The 24,718-nt window shown below is 41.8% G+C and overlaps 1 protein-coding gene across 1 annotated transcript in view; it reads right to left on the bottom strand.

Moving 5' to 3' along the window:
• The window catches only part of LIMCH1 (LIM and calponin homology domains 1), a 360,985-nt gene that overhangs the window by 7,596 nt on the left and 328,671 nt on the right, over positions 1–24,718 (bottom strand). Inside the window, 12 exon segments of the mRNA XM_061164658.1 lie at positions 567–669; positions 2,927–3,035; positions 4,439–4,516; positions 6,660–6,783; positions 7,275–7,390; positions 9,627–9,754; positions 11,147–11,251; positions 12,105–12,197; positions 14,613–14,693; positions 17,112–17,152; positions 21,682–21,787; positions 23,904–24,067. Coding sequence (XP_061020641.1) covers positions 567–669; positions 2,927–3,035; positions 4,439–4,516; positions 6,660–6,783; positions 7,275–7,390; positions 9,627–9,754; positions 11,147–11,251; positions 12,105–12,197; positions 14,613–14,693; positions 17,112–17,152; positions 21,682–21,787; positions 23,904–24,067 — 1,248 coding nt within the window.

Raw genomic sequence — 24,718 nt, 5'->3', positions numbered from 1 at the left:
CGCATGCTGCTGGTCTCCTAAAGAGACCCCTCAACAAATGAATAGGGTTTTACAGGCCTGACATCGTCCCTGTATCTCACTGGAATCTCCATGGTGAGCTCAGCCAATGTCTCAAACTCGGTCTACATTTTCACCTGCTAGTGTATTAATGCTTTTCTAGTTAAAAGGAATTTGGCCACATTGCAGCAGTCGTTCAAGTGAGAAAGAAACTGTAAATAAGGGGTCACTTCACTAGTGTTTCTTTTACCTGCGCTGGGCTGAGTCACTCAGTCACCTCCAGCTCTTTGTGACCCCGTGGACTGTAGCCCACCAGGCTCCCCTGTCCATGGGGATTCTCCAGGCAAGAATACTGGAGTGGGTTGCCATGCCCTCCTCCAGGGGATCTTTCCAACCCAGGGATTGAACCCAGGTCTCCCTCCTTGCAGGCAGATTCTTTACCATTGCTAATAAATCTTTCTTTTAGTGTAGGAGCATCAACTGATAGACATAGTTGAATTCCTAAACTGGTCCAGGAAAGGCATGTGCTTGCACCCGTACATCTCAAGGCACTTCCCCCCAAGACTTACTTCTGGATCGCATGTAGCAGTCATTACAGTTTAGAAGACCATTTCGGATCCTAACATCCGTCCCACTCACTGCGTCTCCAAGCTGTCCTTTACAGATTCCACACTACAGGGGAGAAACAACAGAAGTTATAAGGCACATAAGGAGCTGTTTCCTTACAATGCTTGGTTACTGTTCACAAGAGGAGCACAGTGATCACTTCTCTAACCTCCACATTTGTTGAGTATCTACTATGTATGAGAGGCTGCTCCGCAAGCTGACTTCCAGAAACAATATACTTTTAGCATTTTATCCCAAGTCCTAACATTTTACGGAGAAGGACAATGGTTCAGAAAGTTCAGAACAAGAGGTGACTTGTCCAAGGTTGTGAAATTGGTGAGTGGTTATCAGGTTGAATCCCAAAGCCGATGCATGCTGATTCTCAAGATGGAAGACTGTTTTAAACAGATTAAATCTTAGTGGTTTTAAGTAAACATATGGCCAACAAATTATATATCGAAGCCTGTCCCTGAATGAGGCTTTTCAGAGTTGTTGGGAAGCTCTATTAACACCTGACTATAATTACTGCGGAACAGCACCCCCATCTTAAGTTCCCATGTTAGAGGCAGTGATACCAGGTCAGCCTGAGTGCAGCAGACCGTGGGGTGCACGATACTGGCTGAACCAGAGACGGCGGCAGCGGGGCGTGCTTCATGCCAGCCACTTGCAGGCAGATTGTGACCGAGCCCAGGAGCGAACAAAGGGCCCCAGACTCTAAGGTCACCCGGGGCACAGGGAGGGCTCCATTCAAATCATATTACGAGCTACACCTACACACAAGGGTAGGGGTAAACCCAAATGGTGACACACCTTAAAGCTTCAAGTCAGCTCCTGGAAGTGAACGCTTAGAGAAAACAAAGGCCTTTACAGCTAAGAAGACAAGTCCCCTGTCCACTGAGAATCTGCAAAAACTCTTTGTCACCTTGATTATTTCGAGTTCTGGTTAAGTTTCCGAGAATAAACTGTGGTGTTAGAACATATTATCTTGATATGACCATGAAGTTCTTAAAAGTACATACGATGAGCCTCACAATCCTCCAAGGTAATTTAGGATATACATTATTTATGTTAATTTTACAACAATAATATTGATAAATTGAGTCTAAGTATCCATATTGTGTTTTGTTCATGATAAGTTTTGCTTTCCAGTGATTACTGACATAATTAAGCTAATAATTTCAGAACGGCTTCATCCACTTTCTCTTAGTGTACAGGTAAAGTGAGAGTTATTTTAAACCTGTGCAAGTTTACTTTATAGCCGAGGGGGTAACCAACAAGAAACAGGACAAAACCTGAGGACAGAAGAAAACATGTCAGCATGATGAAGGAAAATAAATTATTCTTTTCCAGAGCTAGAGGGTGTAGCTTCGAAAATTATATATTATTTGAAACATGCCCATGGGTGATGAAAGGAGATGCCGATATAGTCTGATTTGTAAATTTTTTGTTGTTGTTGTTGTTTTTTGATTTGTAAATTTTTTAAAAATAAATCAGGCAAGCATTAAGTGGTTAGCTCACCTGCTAATTGGCAGGAGATCTGGACTAGATTTAAGCCTCCTCATTTTCAGTTATTCATTAATTCAATCCTCTAGAAATATTTACTGATACCATCTCCTCTAGGTATACAGAGGAAATAATGATGAGCTAGACAGACACGGTACCTGCCCTTAAGGAGCTTGTAGTTTATGAGAAGAGATGATAATTAAACAGTCCGATCGTGAGCAATAAGGAGCATGAATGTTTCTATAAGGACCTGTAACAAAGGCAACTTGACTCAGTGTGCTGAGCGGGGCAGCTCTTAGAGGGAGTAATGCTCCATCTGTGATTGCAGACACACTCATGTGGAGATCTACAATTTAGCAACTAGCTGCAACCACTTAATTGAGGGAAATCTCCCATCAAGGTCAAAGACCAAAAACCTCTGAGCTGGGTCACAAGAGTCTAAGAAGAAGCAAAGATGTTACATTCCAAATAAATCTGCCCTGCCTTTAAAGATTCAGAAGTATCACTGTCCTCCTGGGTGGCTTGCTTAGCTTCCTGCTAGAGCATACACTCTTCAGCAACAAAAAAAACAGTTTTACAAAGACACATATACGTACACATATACAATGGCACATATCCTCTAACCCGACATCCCAGAGGGATGCGTGATAGAAGAATTTTATCCTCAAAGATGGACTCCATGCGCATTTCTGTACAACCTAGCGCTGGGGGGCCTCACACACAAAGGCTGTTAGGACTTCCAGGAGGCGCTTACTAAGCATAGAACGAGGCCAAAACACAGGATGAGCCTGGACTCAGGAGGGGCGTGACGAATACGTACCTTAAAGCACTGGATGTGAAAATACAGGCTGAGGGTCTCAATGATCATAGCAGCGCCTTTGCCCAAGGGAAGCCCGCACGAAGAGCACAGCTTCTTCCCACTCACAGACCTAGGGTGCAAAATACACGGCATAGTAAGATGCGCTGCTTAGAATCTGGAGCCTCATGCAAAAAAAAAATGGTTTTTTAAAACACTGATATCATGAATGAAATGACGAATACTGGAATGATAATGAGCAGGAATTAAGCATTAGCTATAAGATGGTGATAATTGATAGATTAAATACAGTAAGCCTCTGTTGTGGCACTCTGTGGAACTCTGTATGCATGAATTATTTGTTTTTTTTCCCATTTATTTTTATTAGTTGGAGGCTAATTGAATTATTTGTTATAAAAAGTTTGTGCTGTAGTCTGTTCAAGCACAGTGATCAAATGCCTTGAAATGATTCAGTGTATTGATCATATGTTTTCTTAAATCCTCAAAGACAATCAAGTTTAGTTTTACTAAGGTTTTAGTTGCGTTAAGTTTTTCTGTAATTGGTTCACTGGCCCACTAGGGCATTCCTTTTTATTTATTAAAATTTTGTTGTTGTTGTTTGAAAGTAAAGAGGAAATCGGGATCCAGTCTAACAGGTACCAGGCAGATATAGGATCAAAGCTCTGCCCTGACACCAAGTTCTGTGATCTGGTGTGAAGAACTCACATTGGGTTTCCAGTGCATTGGCTTAGACAGGACGGCTGTGCCCTAAGCCAGCTTTCCCACAATGAAGGTCAGATTGCAATGATGCCGACTGTGAGGAAAACTCTTGGAATTACGTAAGAAACTTTAAAACATGCAGTGTCATTTGGAAGCTAACCTTTACACAGGGAGAGAAGACACAGGAAGGAAGACAAGAGGAAAAAAAGGAAGAGTTCCCCTTCACAGAACTCTATGTATTAGGATTTCCCTCTTCTCCCGCAGTTAAATGAAATTTCTGAATCAAAGAAAACCCTGCAGTACTTAGTGATTTGTTTCTCCAGGGAAGGGGAGCTCAGGCAGCTTTTAAGAATATCATGGGGCCCAATTAATGTCCAGAAGCATTCACTGGAGAGCTGGAGGAGAGAAAGAGGGAAGATGAAGTTTCGTTTCTCAGCGCCTGCCTGGACCGCTCTAAGAGCCCTCAGCGGATCCCGCCTAGAAGGACCGAGCCTCCCTGGGGGGAAAGGCGCCGGCTTAGGAGCCTGGCAGTTGCCTGGTGGGTTTTCTTATTAGACTGCGGGTTCCACACAATGTCATTAAAGCCGATGGCCACAGTTGTGCCAGCGCCACACGCTTGGCTCTCGGCAGAGGGCTGATAAACTCCTCAGGCGGATGGCGTGTGTTCCTTTGTCCCGCCTCTGCGTGTGTGTAGGAAGAGACGCGGGGGGACAAATCCACACGGGCCCCTGGCAGGCACGCGTTCGGTGGTGATGATGCGCAGCAGGCTCCAGCCAAAACAGAGCAGCCTCAGAAAGGCTTGCTGACCTCTTGTACCTGTTTGGTGACTGGCCAGGAGGGGTGGGGGAGCAGGGGGACCAGCGCCCAGCCTGGAAGTTCTCTCGAGGGCTTTTCCTGTAACACGGGAAAGGAGCCAAACATCATAAGTAAACAGGAGCCCAGTCCCACAAGAAAAGACCTTTTAGAAGGAAAAAAAAAAAAAAGCCCTCTTCCTTGACAACCACGTAAAAGACCATTGCACATCCTGGTGGTAATTTTTTAATAAAGAGCAAAAAAATAATTCCATCTAGCAGGCTTGTTCAGACACTGGCTGAACTGGTATCATATCAAAACCAGGCTGGCACTGTTAAACAGAAAAGACAAAACAATTTTCTACTCTTTATTTTTGCCAGGTTCTCTGCTAGTTAAAGTTGCACGCTGAGTTAGATATAAAAACTATGAATGGGATGGAAGGGAGAGGTAAGTGAGGCTATAGGGAAAAGCTCTTCAAGAGATCCCAGAAATAAAGAGCAGTGCTTAAAGGAAATATTTTTCAGTGAGGTGGCTTCCACCCTTATTCAGAAACTCATCACAGGTCCAAATGATCAGGGGTGATGTTCAAAACAACCAATAACCACTATGTCATGGGCATATCCAAGGCAGAATGGTTCCCAGCCAGAAGCTCCCTCAATGGTTTCACAGGTGCGGCTGGTTACACGTGAGCCCTGCCTGTGATCAAGCTGTCAGTTCTGGGCTTTCGCTTTTAAAAGTTAATTTCACTTGTAAAGAAAGGAATAGGACACAGAAAAGAACGAGGGAAAGAGAAATGCCACCAAAGACATCAACAGGGCGTGAGGCCATCTGTCCTGTAACTGCTTTCAGAATAACTTCCTGAGCCCCTGACCTCCCCCAACCCCAAGCCTCCCTCCCTAGACAGAGCTTGTCTTCTTCTAAATATCAGTTTTTCATGGAATATCCTAAAGTATAAGAACCATGGCCTTGAAAAAAGGTTGAAAAATCACAATAATCAATAACAATAATGACTCCATCTACATGATTTTACCTTCTGTTAATGCTGCATATGTTATCTAGACACAGAGGAATGAAATTAGATAGACATAAGAGTAAAGGGGGAAATGGTTTAAAACTGTGTTGAGAAAAAAGTGTTAACCAGAAAAATCAGATAAGAAGGTGAACTTATAAGACAGATTATCATCATCAGAATCATCATCACTATCGTTTTCAACATCATTGCCGACAATGTGTAGTGCTTACCATCTTCCAGGCACAGAACCCTAGGAGGTAGGCGCTTCTCCTATGCCCATTTTATACACGAGGAAACTGGGGCAGAGAAAGATTAGGTGTCTTGCTCAAAGTTTTATGCAGGCAAGTGACAGAGTCAAAATTTTGAATCCAGGTGGTCTGGCTCCTGGTAGTATGACTGGTTAAAGTATAATGTATATTATCTTTTTAAAACTGATTACAAGGAAACGATAGGTCAAATATGACATAATGAAATTGTGGGTTCACATTGAATCCCTTTACCTCTACTCATTCGGACAAGTACTTTGGGTAAGTTATCTAATTTCCCTGAGCCTCAGTTTCCTTATCTGTAAAATGGGAACAATAACTCAATCATGTAATTGGGTGAGTTCAGTGAGTTAATACATGAAAAGAAGAGGTGACAGATATCTGCAAACCCTTCAACACAGTGCCTGTTACATTGCCATGCTTCAAAAATGATGGGAACTATTTTTATTGTAAAAAATGTAATTGTTACAAAATTAGACTAAAGCCTGGGGGTAGTTATTTAAGGAAAGAGAATGGTAAGGAGAGGAAAACATTTTTTTTCCTCAAAAGAACATTTGTCCATAGGCTCTGAGACCATTAAACTTGCTTAAATAAATCGGTAATACAACATGCCAGAAAATTCTTTCCAAGGTTTAGATTTGCCAGTGAAAAACGTTACTTTGTCTCTTTTAAGTTGCTAAATTAAGAGTAAATACTTACTTGCCAGGAAGATCATCCCAAACTTCATAAGTATTTGTTACCTTGACAATGACAGTGAATGGAGAGAAAGCACAAAAATGCTGCAAACCACCTGCCAACTCTCACTTTTTCATTTTCCCCCTTCTTAGTTTAAAAGACAAGAAATTCCATATGATTAAATCCCTTCACTGTACACTTGAAACTAACATGACACTGTAATTTAAACTTCAATAAAAAAATAAAATTAAGAAAAAGAAAAATTCCACAACCATCTTATTTGGTTACTCACTTCCGCCTTTCACTTGGAGACTCAATCTGATGGTTAATGCTTTTGTCCAATGGAAGGGTTTTTGGCTTCACATCTTCTAAAATGTGCATCGGTGGGTTTGATACCTGCTGATTCTGGGATGGATCTGAGGCCAAAGAAAGAACATACAGTTAGTGCTCGGGTAAAGCTGCTACCTTCGTGCTTAGGAATCACCTTTCTAATGCTAATGCCTGCTGAGGTCTCACAGTGATCTCAAGGGACTTCCTGGGGCACAGTGGTGGGAGTTTATTCACTGTGCCGATTAGCATAGCAGCCAGCAGAGGCCACATCTGTCTGGACGATGGGGTGGGGAAGGGGTCTTACAATAATAGAAACAGGCATGTGTGCTTGCTAATCGCTTCAGTTGTTTGACTCTTTGTGACCGCATGGACTGTAGCCCGCCAGGCTCCTCTGTCCATGGGATTCTCCAGGCAAGAATACTGGAGAGCCTTGCCATGCCCTTCTCCAAGGGTTATTCCCCGCCCAGGGATCAAACACGCATTTCTTAAGTCTCCTGCATTGGTAGGTAAGTTCTTTATCACTAGTGCCCCCTGGGAAGCCCACTGAAACGTGGGAGCTGGCCTTCTCCATCCTTACCCTGAGCTCGCTGTGGGTTCACCCCATAGTGTGGGGCCCCAGCTTCTGTATCCAGCTGGTGGGAGATGCCTTCTGATGCAGGGTTCTCAGAATGAGTCAAGACCCCTTGAGTTAGGCTGCTAAAACAAAGAAATATATTTCAGAACAGGGATAAAAGTAACTGAAATGACTGACCTTATCCCTCAGGACAAGGAAGTACCAATTACAAAATGAAAAGAATGGGGCCAACTAAATATTATTTTAAACTAGATTTAAAATGGATTTAGGGGTGCACGTGTCTCTTTCAGATCTGGTTTCCTCAGTGTGTATGCCCAGAAGTGGGATTGCTGGGTCATATGGCAGTTCTATGTCCAGTTTTTTAAGAAATCTCCACACTGTTTTCCATAGCGGCTGTACTAGTTTGCATTCCCACCAACAGTGTAAGAGGGTTCCCTTTTCTCCACACCCTCTCCAGCATTTATTGCTTGTAGACTTTTGGATAGCGGCCATCCTGACTGGCGTGTAATGGTACCTCATTGTGGTTTTGATTTGCATTTCTCTAATAATGAGTGATGTTGAGCATCTTTTCATGTGTTTGTTAGCCATCTGTATGTCTTCTTTGGAGAAATGTCTGTTTAGTTCTTTGGCCCATTTTTTGATTGGGTCATTTATTTTTCTGGAATTGAGCTGCAGGAGTTGCTTGTATATTTTTGAGATTAATCCTTTGTCTGTTTCTTCATTTGCTATTATTTTCTCCCAATCTGAGGGCTGTCTTCAGGACATGGAAGCAACCTAGATGCCCATCAGCAGATGAATGGATAAGGAAGCTGTGGTACATATACACCATGGAATATTACTCAGCCATTAAAAAGAATTCATTCGAACCAGTCCTAATGAGATGGATGAAGCTGGAGCCCATTATACAGAGTGAAGTAAGCCAGAAAGATAAAGAACATTACAGCATACTGACACATGTATATGGAATTTAGAAAGGTGATAACGATAACCCTATATGCAGAACAGAAAAAGAGACACAGAAATACAGAACAGACTTTTGAACTTTGTGGGAGAATGTGAGGGTGGGATATTTCAAAAGAACAGCATGTATACTATCTATGGTGAAACAGATCACCAGCCCAGGTGGGATGCACGAGACAAGTGCTCCGGCCTGGTGTACTGGGAAGACCCAGAGGAATCGGGTGGAGAGGGAGGTGGGAGGGGGGATCGGGATTGGGAATACATGTAAATCCATGGCTGATTCATATCAATGTATGACAAAACCCACTGGAAAAAAAAATAATAATAATAATAAAAATTAAAAAAAAAAAAAAAAAAATGGATTTAGAATCCTGTCAAACGCTTTGCATTTTCATTATCTGTCAATTTAACAAATCATCATTTCTGACATCCTCTCTACCTCCTTGTCCACAAAACTCTTCATTCTAATAATTTTGAGGCATGACAGAGCTAACTATACTCCCCCAGATTTCCATAAGAGAGGGCTTATTGTAGAAAGCATTTCGGCCATATGGGGCTTTGGCAGCCTACGATAATTCACTGGTCTTTTAGTAGCAAGTTGGACACGACTTAGTGACTAAAAAAAATAACAACAAAGGCAAAGAAAGGAGAGATGGAGGAGATCTTTTCAAAGTTTCTGGTGACAACACGGACTGTCTGGAGAAATAGCAATAATTCACGTAAAATGTTTACCAGCATCCGTCAGACATCCTCGACTTGTGGATTTCAAAACTGGAAACGCTCTGTAAATAATTTTAGCTGAAAACAGATGTGCTGTTTAAAGGGCTTTGCAGGCTCTAGACATGGGCCCCAAACTCCAACATCCTACAATTCAGCGGGTCTTCTAGCTGATGAGCCCAGAAGAATTCTCAGAGCAAGTCCCACCAGAAGAGTTCAGCTCCCAATCAACCTTTCAAATTGGTCAGGATTTGAAAATAATACTTAGATAACCTGTTGTTTCTCTGGGTCCCTCTAAGGATGCTATGAGCGTGTACCCAAGTGTTTATGCACACACATACATGCACACTTGTCACTATCTATCTGACATATTGGAGCCCCGGGGCAAACACTTCTATCATAAAGAACTTGCTGGTAGCAGAGCCAGCCTCCTGGGTGATCTACACAGTCTCTCCTTGTTTAAAAAAGGTTTTACCTATTTAAAAACTAGACTATTTTTTATTCAATAGCATAAGGACACTGACTTCAGAGCTGTTAGAATGTGTTCAGGCAATGATATATGGATAATGTATTATTGGAAGGTAATTTCAAAGCTGAGTATGGCTTGCCCTAGTGATGGAGGGAAGGGGCACAGCCCGGCCGCACATACACGGATGAACTGCCTGGACCGGCCCATACCTGCCCTTCTCCTCCAGTGGATCACCTCCCCTAGTCTTCAGCAGGGAGTCGCTGTTATCCTCCTGGACTGGTCTCTTCTGTCTTGTCTCTTGTTCTCCCTCGAAACAGTTTTCCAAGTCCATCTTAGTCTAATGGGGAAATCAAGGATAATCTTGAATATAATTTTTAAACATACTGGACAACACTCATGTCTGGCCATGGAATATTTGAAACTGTTTTCAATCACACTGTCTACAGTTTAAAGAATGGTTGTTCAAATCAACTGAATTGTAACTGATTTCCAATAATTTGAAATGAACATGTAATCTGGATCTCTCTCAAAAGTTATCACAAAAGGGATTTGGTTAGAAAACCTGTCTTCCAAAATAAAACAAGGTCATAGGACTGCTCATTTAGGAACAAGTGGCTTCAAGTACCCATGGGTTATTTTTAAATGCAGATTATGGAGTATAACCTTTAAAACTATACAAAAAATTTAATTTTAAATTTTAAGAGTGTTTTAAAAGTTTAAATAAAAAATTCAAAGTTCGGTATGTGTAAATGGCTGGTGCATATTGAAAAGTTAGTTGTTGGACAGTGTAGAATTCCTCTGATTATGATTATAAACAACTTACTTTAAAGTCTACACAATGTTTCATAATTATTGCAATATATGAAAGAGATATGAAAGATTTGGCTTTTGTGATGCTCTTTGTATACAACAGCAAAGACAAGCAATATTCTGAGCTTGGTGAGTAACCAGGCAATATCAAATGTAGTTAATTTCTTTTGTACAATCTGTATTAAGTTAAAATTGGACAATTAAAAAAAATATAGTGTGTTGCAGTACACCTTAATTGACTACAGATTCAACAAATATGACACATACCCAAGTGGTATTATGTTCATTGCAAAATGAATGTATTCTGTTACTTATATCGTCAAAAACATAGTGTAGATTATGGACAAGCCAGGTCTTGCTATGACATTTGTCCATTACCTCCATGACCTTATTTAGGGGATATAGAGTTAGACCAGCCTTTCTGGACTCTCTCCAGCCCTTGGAGACACATATATATCTCATGTGGAATTTCAAGAGCTATTTAGAAGCAACTTTTGTGAAGGCTGGTGTGAGCATATTGTTGGCTTTGCTGGCATCATGATGCTACCATCCAGGGTAAAGAGATGAATGGTCTGGCAGAGAGAAACACACGTCTGCTGAGTGAGTGAATGATGGGCAGTGAGAAAGACATTCCAGCACACGGCTTCGCTAACCAGGGTCGTGCCAACCAGTGCAGGGGCTTTGGTTGCCAGCCTGTGCGGGCAGAGCGGGACTCAGTAATGCGTGCGCTGCTTCTTAAGGATCGACTCTAGGGTCTGGCCGTGGCAGTGATGGTACCATGGGGTACCATGGCCATGTGGTAGCTGACATGATTCTATAGCAGTCCTGTGTATAAACTGGTGGGAAACTTGGCCTTGTGGTTTTATATTTTTATTTTGGTTTACTTATTTCATGAATTGCTTTAAATCTATGGTCTCACCACTGTCCCACTGCCTTCTGTCACGGAGGAAGATGTAGAGAGCTGGTCTGCAGAACTTGAAGAAATAGTAAATGGAACCACAGTGTCCTCAATTATTTTCCGCTCCTAGGGGAAGGACAGGAATTAATGAAAGGGAGAAAAAGGAAAACAGTTATTTGTCAAGAGAAAAGTGTCATTAAAGGACTTTAGGGGAAAACATCAGAATTATGTACAAACAAGCAGTGCATAAAAAAAGGTCTTTTAAAATCAGATAGCATTCTCTATGGGGAATGATGAAGAAATTAGCATTTAATTTAGAAAAACAGTCTTTGCAAGATAATTAGTTCATATGATTCAAGAGGCCTAATTAGAAACGCTATTGGGGGAGGACTATCCACAAAAATTATTGTTGAAGATAAAATTCACAACATTATTAACCATAAACTTTGGATAATATACATAACATATAGCTTCAAATTCTTGAATATGGTCTGGCTTGTTCATCGAAAAAAATGAAACAAACAAAATCAAATTCTCCTCCCTTCCAAATCTCTTTAGTATTATGGTGAATGCAGTAGTAAGGATTCACTTAGCTTTGATATCAAAATTATCCTTGCAAAATTAGTATTAATTCCCTACTGCCAAACACACAAATAATTCCCTAACAACCACACAGATAAACAAATTGATACTTTCATGTCTTGTAAGACAAATCAAAAATCTGACCTCTAAAGAAGAGGTATACTTCTATCCCCTCCCTTGACCGTGACTCAACATACCCTTACCACAAGCTAAATCTGGGCGAGCAGTGGTCTTTCACAGCCTACAGGACTCTCTTAACAGGCTGATGTGGGGCTCCACTGTGAGTAAAGAGAATCAAAGATAGCCCCACACGCCGTGCAGAATGGACACACAAAATTCTGAGCGATTTTGAGGCACTGAGGCTTCAGGGTTACTTTCCCACTAGGGAACGTCCTACCTCCTCGTAGTATCTGCGTTCTTCTTCTTCCACTTCTTTTTGGGCCTTTTCCCACTCTTCTTTCAGCTTGTCCTGCTCCTTCTGGTATCTCTCCTGTTATGGAATTTCCACAGATTGTTGTGAATTGACCAGAACATACAGCCCTGTGACCTTCCCCCAGTAAACCATCATGTACAATGTGTTGCAAAACTCTTCTCCTTGTAATGTTCTGAATCCTAACCCATTCATGCACCCAAAGAGGAATGCCATTTTGTGGCACTTAACCATGTTAGGGACATAAAAATCCAAAGGAGAACAATCTTTACTGCTGTGGGTATTTCACAGAATTGTTCCTCAGATATACGAGTAGATATTTGCTTATGAAAAGAGGACAGATGAAAAGACTAAAATCTTCTTAACTTGCATTTTAAGAGACAGGCTAAACCAATAGTTTGCTTTTTATGGGCCCTTCAGAGATGAGTTTTGCCATTCCGCTAATAGAAATATGTTGCTGCTGAGAGAGTTTAATAAAAGATTTTTAAAAAATCTCGGAGGTTTACAATACAGATGATGGAGAAAGGTCCAAAGTGGATGAGATGATAATTAGTTGAGTGGCCATTCTACTAAAATGAAGTCTTCCTGGCTTTAAGTCATCCCGAATTAAGAATAGGTTTTAAACAGCCCATTAGAAGGTGTCCATATCAGAACTGCTCTTATTGTTTTCAGAAAAAATATGACACTAGTCACCTCTTCTGGGGAACAAAGCAAAAATACTCTGAATTCTGGAGAGCTTTAAAAACGTGACTGGAGATGAGAACTGACGCCCCTGGACGCCTTGGGAATGGCGCCCCTGACGTGACAGAGACTCAGGACTCGCCGGGGCGTATCGTCGCACACACGGCCAACATTTCAGGCTGATTGCTGTCAGGACTCTCTCTGAGGCTGACAGTCTGTGCTCTCGTCCTCTAGGGAAGGCACCGAGAATTCCTCCAGGCATTACTCGTCATATCAGTGCCTTAGGAGCAAAAGGGCTGAATGGAAACTGATGTGTGTATGCATGCTCTGGCGAAAACCGTGGCTGGTCAACCCATGGCAGGCTTTTACTCCAGGTCAAAGTTTTATCAGCACCTAATGTTGTACAGTTCTAGAGAGAGACGCCAGGGAGCCTCAGAATAGAGGAAACAGAACTTCACACTTTACAAAACCTGAAAACAAGCAAAGACCCTTAGGTGTCTCGGTTCTAGGAGTCGATGTCATGTCTCCCTCACCAAGAGGATGAACTGATGATGTTTCCCTCACTCAGAGGGGAAAGGTGGGGGATGTCTGTCACACACACTTCCTTCCTTCCCCATAAACACCTTAGCCCCCAGCCTACAATCCACACGGAAAACCACGGCCACCTTTCAGAGTGTAGCTGACACAGCGTCACCACGGGAAACATGGGCATCTGATGTCTAAGGGACGAACAGATGCCCAGGGCTGGTCTGACGCCTCCCAGTGGACCTAAAAGTCCCCACCGCTCTGGGACTTTGCTGACTTCAGTTCTCACTAACATTTGGCATTGAAAGTTTACTCCTGTGAAATTCTGAAAAGTGTCAAAGTAAAAGGGCAGACCGAGAGCCACACTACAGTGATCAAGCTGACCCTTGCTCCCCACCCCTGGGAATTAAGCCGAAAGGATAAGAACAAAAACATAAGGAAAAAAAAAAAAGTAAAATAAATTTGCATGAAGCACTGCTTTCTACATATCGGCAGAAAGTCAACACCATTGGGAATATAGTGGAAAGAACAGAGTCATCCAGCTGCGGATTTGAAACAAGGCTCAATATCTGTTAGAGGTGTGGCCTTGGGAAGATGACCTTTTTTTGACCCTTAATTTTTTCAATTGCAAACCCAGACTAATAAGACATACTTGGGCAAGTTTCATGAGGATTAAACTAGACAGAGGATGTCAAGCACCCACAAATATGCCAGTTCTGGCACACCATGAGCTCTCAGCATAGGCTAGTTTCTGAGGTTACTCGGTTCTGTTCTGAGGAACGCTGCTCCGCAAACCTGGCCCCAAACAAGTAGGGGCACGATATGCTCACTCCCAGAATTTTTCTAGAATTGAAAATTAGGAGCATTTGCTCAAAGATGGAGCAAGTACTTCTACTTAAGGTATAAAACTCAGGTCAAATGTTATTTCACATGTATGCCATCAAATAGCTTTCTGATTTTTTTCCCACCCTTGGCTGGACTGGAATTTGACTGGCAGCTAAGGAGATGATGAATGGGTCAGTGGGCCCTTAATGAATACCTGAATTTTTTTCCGAGTGAAACTTTTTTTTCCTTATGTTCATCTGTGTAACCTCTGGTGGGAGGAATTAGACATTGGGCATTCTGTCTCATGGGCACAAAATGGATGAACTTAGGCTCAACAACTTCTGAGAAGAAGCTGAGTCCATGCACCTCCTGTGCTAAATGACTATTTAACACAACAGAAATTAGGAGAGCATCCCTGAAAGAGGGGAAAAGCTGCAGACCCACCTGGAGCAAGCGTTCCTGCTCGTGCTGCCACTTTTCCTGCCGCCTGCGCTCCTCTTCTGGGTCCCACGCCCAGGACTTGAACTGCTCAGAAAAGAAAACCATGATCGAAATTCAGCCACGTCCTCGAGGCCAGGCAGGGACAAGGGACACAATTAGCTCCGGGTCTGATACTCAGATGGACATGCAGAAGCAGACACCTTCCCATATCTAAAGGTACTCTTTGTTGGCAGAAACTACCTTTTTTTTTTTTGGCTTTGCCACTTGGCATGCAGGATCTTAGTTCCTTGACTAGGGATTGAACTCATACCCTCTGCATTGGGAGCATGGAGACTTAACTACTGGACTACATGGAAACCACTTTTTAGCCTTAATCCCTCTTTGGTTTACTTCCAGAATGCTGGTATGATTCTTTGAACCGTTTTGGAGCTAATGAAAACACAAAGTAATTAGCCACTGGCATGGGAAGGCTTTTGCTTCATTTCTCTTAAAAGCGATTTCTTAAATGTATTCACACTCCTGAGCATAAGCTACTCATTCTGCATACTGATCCTGGGTTCAAGCAAATAGGCGTGCTTATCTCAGCAGGACTGCCCAGGGCCTGCATAAGAAACATGCAAACACAAAGACTTTTTTTTCGTGGTCTTTTTTTCCCCCCCTATGTTATTTTATTTTTTTATTGAAGGATAACTGCTTTACAGAATTTTGTTGTTTTCTGTCAAACCTTCCTTAACATGAATCAGCCATAGGGAGAGATATATTCCCTCCCTTTAGAACCTCCCTCCCCATCTCCTGCCCCATCTCACCCCTCTAGATTGATACAGAACCCCTGTTGGAGTTTGTTTGGGTCTTTTAAACAGGTTTTATGTGTGTGTGTGAGAGAGAGAGTGTGTGATTTGGGGAATCAAGTGAGTGAATGGAAATAATGGGAGCAGGATGCATAAACCACGGTGGGCACCTGGGCCATGGAAGATGAATGAGTTTCAGAGCCGAAGGGGTAAGAAAAACCATAACTGGTCCTTAACGTCAGCCACAGTGGACAGACGCCTGTACTTAAGGCTGGCCTCCCTTTCACCCAGAGTGGGTGCTGAGGAGAACACGTCTCCCCAGCCACTGTGCTTCTGCTCTCCCCTCTGTTCTGATGGGCTGGTTTTGGGAGCCGCATGGCACTGTCTCCGAATCCTGAGAATGTACTTAGACATGTGAAATGTGGACCCCAACCCATACTCATGCTTGTGGGTCCTGCAAATGGCAGGGATGGCCACAAAAAGTCAAAAGAACATCAAATTTAGGTCAGTATTTTCAGGGAATTCACTTATATAGGTCAGTAACTTGTCTCTTTCTTATTCTATTTTCCATACCTTAGAAATAAGAATGTATCTCTTTAGGACACCCCTTCTTTCCACCCCTGCCCAGGGGAACAAGAACAATTTGACAGTGTTGTTCTTGTGTCATTAAAATGGAAATCAGTGAATTATGTTATACTGGGTGATGCGACCCTTCTCCATCCTGCACTTAGGAATTCCTAAGGTGAGACAATTTACCCACAGAGACGAATTAGTTTTGGCCATGGTGGGCCTCTTGGATCAGCCATTGGGAAGGATTCGTTCATGTATCAGGCACTATGCTGGAGATTTGTGTGTAATTATTTCAAATGAAGCTCATAACACCCTGAAAGGAAAGTATTACTATCTCATTGTATGACCAAGGAAGACAAGTTTCAGAAAAGATATATAGCACCTTCAGGGTCATATGGTTAGCAAGTCTGTAATCAAAGGTACAATAATGATTGTGTGGTGAAACCTGGGTCGCTCAAGAAATGCTACAGTTGACTGTCCCGTAGAGGAAGGCTCCAGATTCGATGGGAATTTCAGAGAGTAAGGGTGACAGGCCCAGCACCAGAAACACTCAGCTCAGAGAAGAGTCAGATCTACAGAGAGTGTTCGGGCATAACTCAGGGGCAGGGAATTTTCAGTGTCATGTGACTTGACATTTTAATTAGCAAATGCTTTTTTTCATTTCATCAAAATAAAAAATTGAAAACTAAACATACAGTTAATATTATTCAAGATGCTGACTGTGAGAAGTGTAACTCAGACAGCTTGGGTCACCCAGACATGTTCCAGGCTGGGCCCTATCTGCCAGTAGTATACTGTGTTAATGTACTGTCCAACTGAGAAAACAATTTTGAAAAATATAATTTTTAATTAAAAATTTTAAAAATGATTTTTGAATGCCTAAATAAGTTACATATTTTATTACTTTTTGATTTTAGTTTTGATTTTACTTTCCTGACTCACCATTTTGTTTTCAACTTTGCAAAATGATAATCCATGTCTTTCTTCATGATTCAACTGACAGCATTACACACAACTTATACAAATATTCTTTTCCAATCAAAAGTTTGAAGCCCCTTTTGGATTGAATCCTAAGTGAATTAAATACCTTATAAATTAAAATCCACTAAATGCATGATCTTATTTCTTAACAGGAGTTACTTACAGGTGTAGTCACAGGTGACTTTTCACTACTTGGAGAATCCACTGTACAGAAAGAAAGGGAAAAAAGATCACAAGGTGAGAACCGTCTAATTGTCTTTCTTTTTTGATCCTCTTCAGTGGAGTGTGGTTCCCATGTCAACTTCAAACCAACTTTTTTTGGTAAGCCAAGAGCACTAGAGAATCACAATAAAGCAGGCCTCTGAAGCAGCTTGCACCCATCACCAAGAGAAGTCGCGACCGGTATAACATGATTGATCACATCAATTAGCACCAGGTACTAGGCTACAGGAAGCAAAATCGATTCCTCCGAGTGCTGCTTTTAATGCACCTCACACTCTGGCTTGACTGGCAGCCCCCACGGTCAGACGTGGAGAAGGAGCCCACACAGAGGCCAGACGTCATCAGGAGGTAGAGAGGGAGACACAGTTAACAAGAGAACCGTGACCAGGTCCTGCTAAATGCTTCCAATTTTTATTTTACAAACAGAAGAGGACCATAAAGAAAGAGGTAAATATTGTTTCTTTGGATTTTCAAAATCAAAGTCAAATTCCATGAACTTCCCCCCAATTTTAGCATTAACTGGTGCTGATATCAAAGAATTAACTCTGCTTAACTGTGTGCCCGAAACAAGCTTTCCACGCCCCCTCTGGAATCAGAAATGAAGAAAGGAACCAGATAGCGCTGGTTGCCCACAACACGGATTTTTGCACAAAAGCAGCAGAGCTGCCCAGGACGCATTTTACCTGACCGGGAGAAAAACCGGGAGCGTCGCCAAGAGTTCTGAACTCTCAGCGGAACGCCGGCAGTGCCAGGCGACTCTAGATGAGACGGCAGAACAGAACAGACAGAAAACCATGAGAACAGGGGTGAGACTTGAACAGAGCCGTGCTCCCAAACACCAGCGGAGGTCTGGCTGTCGTCCACACAAGGACCGAGGGGGAAAGAATCTCAAGTACACCTTTGTGTATCAGCAGACCCCAGCCTTTCTGGCATCAGGGACGGATTCTGTGGAAGACAATTTCTCCACACAGTGGGCGGGGGGGATGGTTTCAGGATGATTCTCATAAGGGGTGCAGAGCCTAGGTCCCTCGCATGGGCAGTTCACAGGCGGGTCTGCGCTTCTATGAGGATCTAATGCTCTAATACAGGAGGCAGAGCTCAAGCAGTGATGTGGGCAATGGGGAGCCGCTGCCAACACACACGAAGCTTCACTTGTTCGCCCGCTGCTCACTGCCCGCTCTGCAGCCTGGTCCCAGTTGGGGACCCCTGTTACATATGTTCTCTGTAAGTACCTATATTTAAGAATCTAAGCATCACCATAAAACAGACACAAAACGCAAAGATGTGGACAAAAGTCAATAGATGGGCAAGCTTATGCTATACTTTGTCTTGGTTTTGGTTTGAATTTTAGGGGCTCATACTTAAAGGTGATACTTAAGATGCTGAATCTCAATATGGAGGGAGAATATACTATGCAAGGGCAAAATATGCATAGCTGACATTGCTTTTGGAGAGCACTAGAAAAAAGTATAAAAGACAGCAGAGATGAGTTCAATTATTTTTACACACTTTATAAAGGTTATTATGGAAGTCTGTGGTGGCAGTTACGTACATGTGCAGCAAAAGGATGTATATGCGTGTATCTCTAATGGGGTAGCATCAAACAGACAGAAGCTCAAGGCAAGCATTTGCATCCTGAACGTTTGTGTTGGGCTCATCTGTCATCATTCTTGATGCAAATAATGACATCAGTTTTTAAAATGCGCACATATTTCCCTGAAACATCCATTTGAGCTATTTTTCTACTGTTGGGAGACAGTTGAGAAAAGGAAATTGTCATCTTTAAATGCATTTTATGAATGCTTTTGGAGTATTTAAAGATTATTTATGCACTGTGTATGTTGGAGGGAAATCTGTGGAGCATCACTAGGGCCTCCAGTAAATCTGTGGTAGCCTCTCTGATCGGCCGAGAGACAGAGGACTCAGTGGTGATGGTGGTGACATCATTGTCCTGGGGACAGAATATTAGGTGTGGCTCCCAGACTCCTGATCCCAGCCCTACAGGATCCTCTGGACTTGACGTGCAGCCTCTGACTAGTCACTTAAATGTGCACTGACTTTTTACATCTGGGCAGAGCCCTAAACTGCCCCCCCCCACCCCGAATTAAAGACAAATCATGTCTTTTAAGAACACATTGATTAGAGGCCTTTTGCTTCCTGAAAGATACAAAGAAAGAACTTGATACATTCCAAACAAGTATCACTGTTATTTTTACATCTACCAGTGATGTCCTTGGTGCACAATTTAAACACATACTTCAAGCCAGTGGTTTCCAGAGTATGATCCCTCTGTCTGTGGCATCAGCCTCGACTTGGGGAACTTGTTAGAAATGCAAATACTGTGGCCCCAGGCCACTGAATCAGACATGACAGGTGTAGAGCATGAGGTCTGTGTTTTAACGAGTCCTACAGAGGACCCTGTCATACACTCGTGCTTGAAAATCACTGCTTAAGCTATATCTCTATAATATACACACTCCTCTTTTGAGGAGAGCATTTGAGAAAGGTTTATTCATGCCTGGCACCTTGCTTTACACTTCCACTCCTATTCAACTGTTCTGCAGCTCCTAGATTTTATTAAAGTGCTTATTCTGGGCCAGATATTAAGCTAAATGCTTTTCTTGCTCTCTTTTTTTTGTTTATCCTATCTAACTCTTCCAATGGCCTTATGAAGTTTGAACTATTATTATTTCCAGTTTACAGATGACAGACTAGAAAGAACTTAGTGGGTAAGATCATACAGATAAGAACCAGAAGAGACAGAATCTGAATGTGGGTCTTCTATCTCCAGAGCCTGCAGCTGTAATTACAGTTCCATGAGCCAGACAAGAACTTGGAACACGTGTATGACAAATATAATCTCATCTTGAAGAATGATTTTGGAAATGCTCCGGTGCTACTGAATGTTATTTTTTAATCATTCACCTTAGATAAAGCATGAAGTCAAGTCCCTTAGTTCAACAGCACATTTTACAAAATTGAAATGCCTTTCAACAGATAATGAGATGGAAAAATACATAAGACAGAAAAACTATTAATATGGCTTAAAATATCTATTTCCTCTTTATATTACTTATCTACAAAAAAGTGCTAGAGATAGGGCAGAATTAAAATCTAAATGTGAACAATTCCTGGCCCAGTTGGGAGAATTTATTTTTGTCCATTCCCTTCAGGACAGGAGGGCTGAGAAATTTAAATCAAATGCTTTGAAGATAGTATTAAACTTGTTTCCACATTTAGAAGAAGTTAGCGATCATCAGTACCTGTGCCAATTAATTCCCTCCCGAGTACTTCCTGCTATGCAGTTAGAGCCTAACTTATCTCCCAGCCATCAACAAAGACTAATGGAAGCCAATTCAGATTCTGCCAAATCGCTGCCCAGCGTGGAAAAGAAAAGTAACAAATCCCCAGTCACAGTGACCTGTACAATCTCTCTTTGCCTGGATTGATAAATCTATAAAATGCACTAGGGAAAGTGCATTAAAAAAGAAAAACAAGAAATCTTAAACAGTGTTTGCCTCCTGAAGTCTAGCCATTTTCACGTCACACCAGTAAAGCCAGTGGTCTGTCTCTTGTGAAGCAGTCCCTACAAATCACGGAGTCCTCAGGACCCACCCCTCCACTGTTCACATTCTTAAGGCTCCTTTCTAGCGGTGTGGGAACGTGCAGTCCTTACCACGATAAAGGGATTCAAGCTGGGCTTCTAAAGAGCAAAGGGGGTGCATTCACAAGTAAGCAGGCCTAAAACCCTGGGGAGTTTGCAGTAGTCACTGCATTCTAACACCTTCATAGGCCCTGAACACCCAATATTTTTTGAGGCTACCACTCTCCACATTATATCAAAAGTATTCAAACGTATCAAACAAATGATTTATATTAAGATACATCCTCAGTCTATATATATGTGCACAATAGGTGTGTATATATATATATATATATATATATATTCTTGGCATAAAGATTTTTGGAAAGATTAGTTTTGGTTGTGAGTAACACATTTAATCTATGATCATGAAGGATTTCTCAGTAATCATCATGCATATCCAGCAAGTATTACAGAGTAAGGAAATCTGACTTCCTTCCAAAATCACAGTCAAATCGTTGTCAAATTAAATGAAGTATTTTTAAGAAGACTAGAGATTAATAATTAACAATTAATGAAGCTGACATGATAAAACTATTAAAGTTATTGATTTTTTATTCTGCAATTTTAAAAACGTTTTAGAGGCCATACAAACTACTTTCAGGTATTAAACACTTGTGCAGGCCCTACTGTGCCTGGCTGACGAAGTGGTTCCAGCAGCTGGAGTTTCTGGTTAAGCCAAATAGAATATAGCCCCAGCTCTCGTTCTGATGGTATTAATTCAGCCCCCATGGACTCTGGGAAAACCCAATAGCTAAAGGTACAGCAACATACAAAAAGGAATCTGTCTTTATAATAAAGACTATTTCACTACAAATGGGCCCAGCAGAACATGTAGAACTAAAACAAAACATTTCCTTCTTTTTACCTTGAGAATTGAGATTTGGCAAAGGTGACTGGTTGGTTTCAGGCATTTTGTCTAGAAATGGAAATGTCAGGGTTGCTTCTGGCTCGGGAGATTTTGGCTTTACCACCTGGAACACAGGCAACAGACATAAGCATCACAGGTACCGGCCATTAACAAATGCACAGGTGGAATAAAATTTAAAGGTCCATGGCTATTACATAAGTAAATAAGCGCAAACATTAAAACCATAAATAGAAAATGTTGTCCCTTCTCCAAACCCCCTTCATGCTTTCTACATTAATACAGAGTTCAGTTTTTCATAGAACTCAAACTACAGCATAAAAATTTGATGATCACTTTTCTTCAGACTCAGAAGACAACGTTCTGTCTTTGAGATTATGCATCACTCTGTCTCATTTTCTCATTGGAATTAACCAGAGTTTCGTGGTACTGCATAATACTGAATTTGTAATATCAGGAAGTAAGACGTTCCACATAAGATTTAAACATTTTTTTAACTATGTTAGTGTTAAATATTAAAGTAATAATACATTCTAACGGGCATTATTCTTGAGACGCTACATAACTTCCCACAAAGTTGTGCAAAGCGCATTAAAGACAATATACTGTGCTTGTTGACAAAGAAGCATTATTGTAAATAACCGTTATATCAAACAGTGCCACAGGGACATGGCCCTTGAGGGATTTTTGAAGCAGGTTAGCCCACATAACCTTATGGTAAATAGTTCCAAAATTACAGGCTTTAAAATTTTTTATGTTTGGTTTGTAAAAGCAGATGTTTCTGGTTATTGCTATTGAATGGCCTTTGGTAGAACACCTCCTTCCGACTTGTTGCTTCTAATCAACTGACTGCTGAGTGAACAGGTAACCAAACTGACAGCTAATATTAAGAGTCAGGGGTCGGCATGAGCAGCGTGGCTGCATCGGTTCGTGTCCTTTCAGCTCTTACAGGACCTTCTCTGATTCATTGGCTGGTGGCCTTGAAGAGATTAATTCGATGGTCAGTGAGGTTCTAGAGCACTTGTTTCATCATAAGCTTATCTCTTGTTTGGGCCTCAGGACGATTCAATGTCTAGAATTTCTTCTCTGTAGGATTTTATTTTTCTTGATGACTAATATATTCAACCCTAGTGGAATCCTGAGAAAAATAGAGTGAGTCGTTCTGTATTATGGAGGTCAAGCAGGTGTCCACATGAACTTCAGTGTTAAACACGCAGCAACACTTAAGACCGAGAGTTACCAAAGTGGACAACCCTCAAATCTTAACCTCATACCATTTTCCCCATAGTAGAGTCTGACACAAACCTGTGTCAGATAATGCCTGATTGTAAGGGAAACAGTTAATCATCAGCAGAAATGCTGAAAATAACCACTATGTAAAAGGTCAGCCTGTGTGCACGGCTACTTGGAATTATAAAAGCAACACTCTCAAAGGAAGTCAGAAAATAAAAGCTGTTGCAACCACTGTCATCATCTTTTGCCTTCTTTCTCTAAAAGATAACTGTGCGATAGGGAAAGGAGAAGTTCACGTGTGTGAGAAGCACTGGGTCCACAGACCATTATTCCATCTGCTAATCAACTAGCCGCAATTCTTAAGCTGGGGTCCACAGAGAAGAATCCATGTGATGATATGTACTTTGACCCACTTGATACCAAGGAAAACTTGGTAATCCTATGCATTTGATGGTTTAAACAATATTATTCTGAGAACACTGTTTGCCAGATAGACAAAGGGTCCATGGTGTGTGTATGTACACACACAGAGTTAAGAACCCTTGAAAACAATGTTTCCATGGTCCTTACAGAAGGGACTCGAGAGCTCCCTCGCCCCTTCTGCCAAGCGAGGACACAGCTAAAGGACGGCCGCCTATGAACCAGGAAATGGATTCTCACCAGACACCAAATCCACGGGTGCCTTGATCTTGGATCTCTCCGCTCTAGAACTGAGAGAAAAATTTCTGTTGTTTATAAGCCACCCAGACTGTGGTTTTCTGTTACAGCAGCCCAAATGGACTATACAGACATCCTTCTATATACACTTATTATTATTTTTTTTACAATGAGCATGTATTATATTTGTCTTTAGAAAAGTATACACCTTAAAGGTAGGAAAAAGGATCAGGAGAGAAAATAGAGCTTCACTGTGCGGCCTGCCGCGGTAGCAGCCAGCAGCAACGCGAAGCCGCGAGAGTCGCGGCCGTACCGGCTTCGGCCCGCCTCACCTTCTGGGACAGCACCAGCTCCACCTTTCCGCTCATCTCATTTTCTGGGTTCTTCGGCTCCTTCTCTTCTGGCACCTCATTCTTCAGCTGAGGGCTGGGGGAAAGCTCCACGAAGGCCACGGTGGGGCTGGATCTGGTCACAGTTGTTGTAAAAAGCTGTGGCTCTGGAATGGAGTTACATTCAGAAACACAGAGGAGATGAAAACTGTATGAAGGCTCAGTTCTGCCATCCCGCAGAGGACGCTGAGCACACATCCTGTCCTGGGCCACATGCGGCTGGATCACAGCATGATGAGAGGTGCAGAAGAGCCTGGGATGCTAGGATTCTCTAGGCCTTTCCATGGTATTATTTAAAAAATCAAGCAACATAAAACACATCAAAGAACCCCACTATGAAAACCTATGTTCTGAATAAGAGTCCCAGTGTACATATGAATAACACTACATGGGACAAAATGCTGACGCAGAATATTAAGGGAGGTGGGTTGCATGGGAGAACATTTACAGATAATTTCTATCTAAATTTCTATCCAAATGAGTGGCAACCTGACTCTTCCTTTTGTATCTCAATACTCCTTTTTAACATCAAGTTTTCATAACTGGAATGTGTTAAGCGTTGTGTAGTTTATATAATACAATGAAAATTGTGTTCTTGAATATGTAAAGTGGGTGAAAAAGTCACCATCTGAAGGGGCATATTGACGTGTGGAGGTACAGTCTAGTTTGAAAAAGTGTATGCTAAAATTTTTAGTAATGACATTTCGTTTAGTTTAAGGTGCTTTTTAAAAATAATTTGGTATTAAAGGAGGGTGAGA

Source organism: Dama dama, chromosome 17, assembly GCF_033118175.1.
Source record: "Dama dama isolate Ldn47 chromosome 17, ASM3311817v1, whole genome shotgun sequence".
In the NCBI taxonomy this organism is placed as follows: domain Eukaryota; kingdom Metazoa; phylum Chordata; class Mammalia; order Artiodactyla; family Cervidae; genus Dama; species Dama dama.
This window is presented reverse-complemented; position numbering and strand designations above follow the sequence as displayed.